This window comes from Thunnus thynnus, chromosome 13, assembly GCF_963924715.1.
Source record: "Thunnus thynnus chromosome 13, fThuThy2.1, whole genome shotgun sequence".
NCBI classification, from domain to species: Eukaryota; Metazoa; Chordata; class Actinopteri; order Scombriformes; family Scombridae; genus Thunnus; species Thunnus thynnus.
In genome coordinates, this window is record NC_089529.1 from 28,874,539 (window position 1) to 28,876,217 (window position 1,679).

A 1,679-nucleotide genomic window follows, 5' to 3' on the forward strand; every position below is an offset into this window, starting at 1 on the left:
CACACTTATGTAATATGATATCTATCAAGCAGCATTAGAAGATATGCAGTACAGACACATGCTGCGTATAATTTACCTTAAAGTTTGTACTTCTTTTGCCTGCAGTGCTTTAAAAATGCATGTGGGAAATGTTTATTCATTACCAGGATATAAAGATGCACTTAGGTTTATCCTAAAAAGCCTTTAACCGTGATGTAATCTTTCATCTTAAAGGCAGCTTACATGTGGATTTCCTCTTAAGTGTGAGATAATGATAGATAGATGATGATAAAGTTACTGTAAAACTCAACAAACCGTAGAAAAGAGTGTTTGTGTCTTTCATAAGCATCTACACAAATTAAATAGATACGAATCTGCTTTTCTGACCTTTTTCTCATCTCTTATGTTTTTTTTTTGTTTTTTTTATCTTCCAGGGGTCGGTCGCAGGAGTGGCACAGCAGAGTGAGCGGACATCTCCTGGCCTCCCGTCTCCTGGCGATCAAGGATTCCTTCAAGGCCGAATACAAAGAGACCAAGATATGAGTCGATGCAGAAGCTGAAGCTGAGGACTGAGGGATGATTTACAGATTTTTTTTTTTTGCACTAATAAAGTAGCACTCACTCCTCCTCCTCCTCCTCCTCCTCCTCCTCCTCCTCCTCCTCCTCCTCATCCTCCTCCTCCTCCTCCTCAACAGCAGAACTTTCTTTAAGTTTTTAAAAGTGAAAGTCACGGCCCAGAGCGCAGCGCGTGAGGAAGGTGAACTTTGAGGGGCCTCCCTACATCGTTTGTGTCTCTTCGGCTTCTTTCTGGAGTTGCCGCACGTGTTTTGCTTTTTTTTTTTTTTTGCGTCAGTGACCTTGCAGACTGCCAGCAGCGTCCCTGTGCTCCCCCGCTGCGCCTGTTACGCTTCACACTCAAATTCACACCCCCACAACCCCCCCCCCAAAAAAAAAAAGCAAACGATGGCGGAGCTTTCACAAAGAACGTTTTTAATAAGAGGGTGAAGAGCCGAGGCCTGATGTGACTTCTAACTGAGGGGAGATGAAGCTAAGTGGACTGTGTGATGAAATTTGATATCTCGCCTCAATTCTGTGCCTGAAATCTGTTATTAAGAGAGAAAGAAATGTGAGGTTAAAGAGTCGTCGCTCTCAATAAAATCCTTTCCTGCAGCAAGAGAAAGATGCGGGGGAGGGAGGGGACACATGGCAGCTGCCTGGACAAACGCAGGAAATAAGGACAGAAAACATCAGGAAACAGACTTTCAGACACTTTGGATTCAGGGAAGAGGAGCAGAGACACAAAGAGAAACTTCTGGGGCAAAAAAACCCCCCAAAAAATAAGTTCACAAACAAAAAACCACTTTCATAGCAGAGAAAACTGCTTCACCTGTTCAGAGCAGAGACTCGTTTTTGTGGTTAATTCTGAGACAATCATCCTCCAGCCAGAAGAACTGAACTGAAGTGAATTTCTGAAGTGATGAGGGGAAATGAAAATCTCCACAGAGACGTTTTCTTTTTTAAAAAAAAAAAAAAAAAAAATCAGAGAAAAACTGTTTCCTGTTTAACGTGGCACAGAGCAGATGGATCCAGCTGTGTCGAGGAATTTAGCGCGGCGCCGCAGATTGTCGCCGCCGTGAGACGTCTCTTTGTCCTGTTTGAGTGATCGTTCCCGCTTTCTAATTCATCCCTGTGACCCCTGC

General features: G+C 43.6%; 1 protein-coding gene across 3 annotated transcripts in view; it reads left to right on the plus strand.

The window, feature by feature from the left end:
* The window catches only part of si:dkeyp-23e4.3 (rho GTPase-activating protein 7), a 117,447-nt gene extending 116,507 nt beyond the window's left edge, over positions 1-940 (plus strand). For all 3 annotated transcript variants that reach the window (XM_067608892.1, XM_067608893.1, XM_067608894.1), the window contains exon 17: positions 414-940. In XM_067608892.1, coding sequence (XP_067464993.1) covers positions 414-522 — 109 coding nt within the window. In that variant the 3' untranslated portion in view covers positions 523-940. The remainder of the gene's footprint in view (positions 1-413) is intronic.
* Positions 941-1,679: the final 739 nt, after the last annotated feature.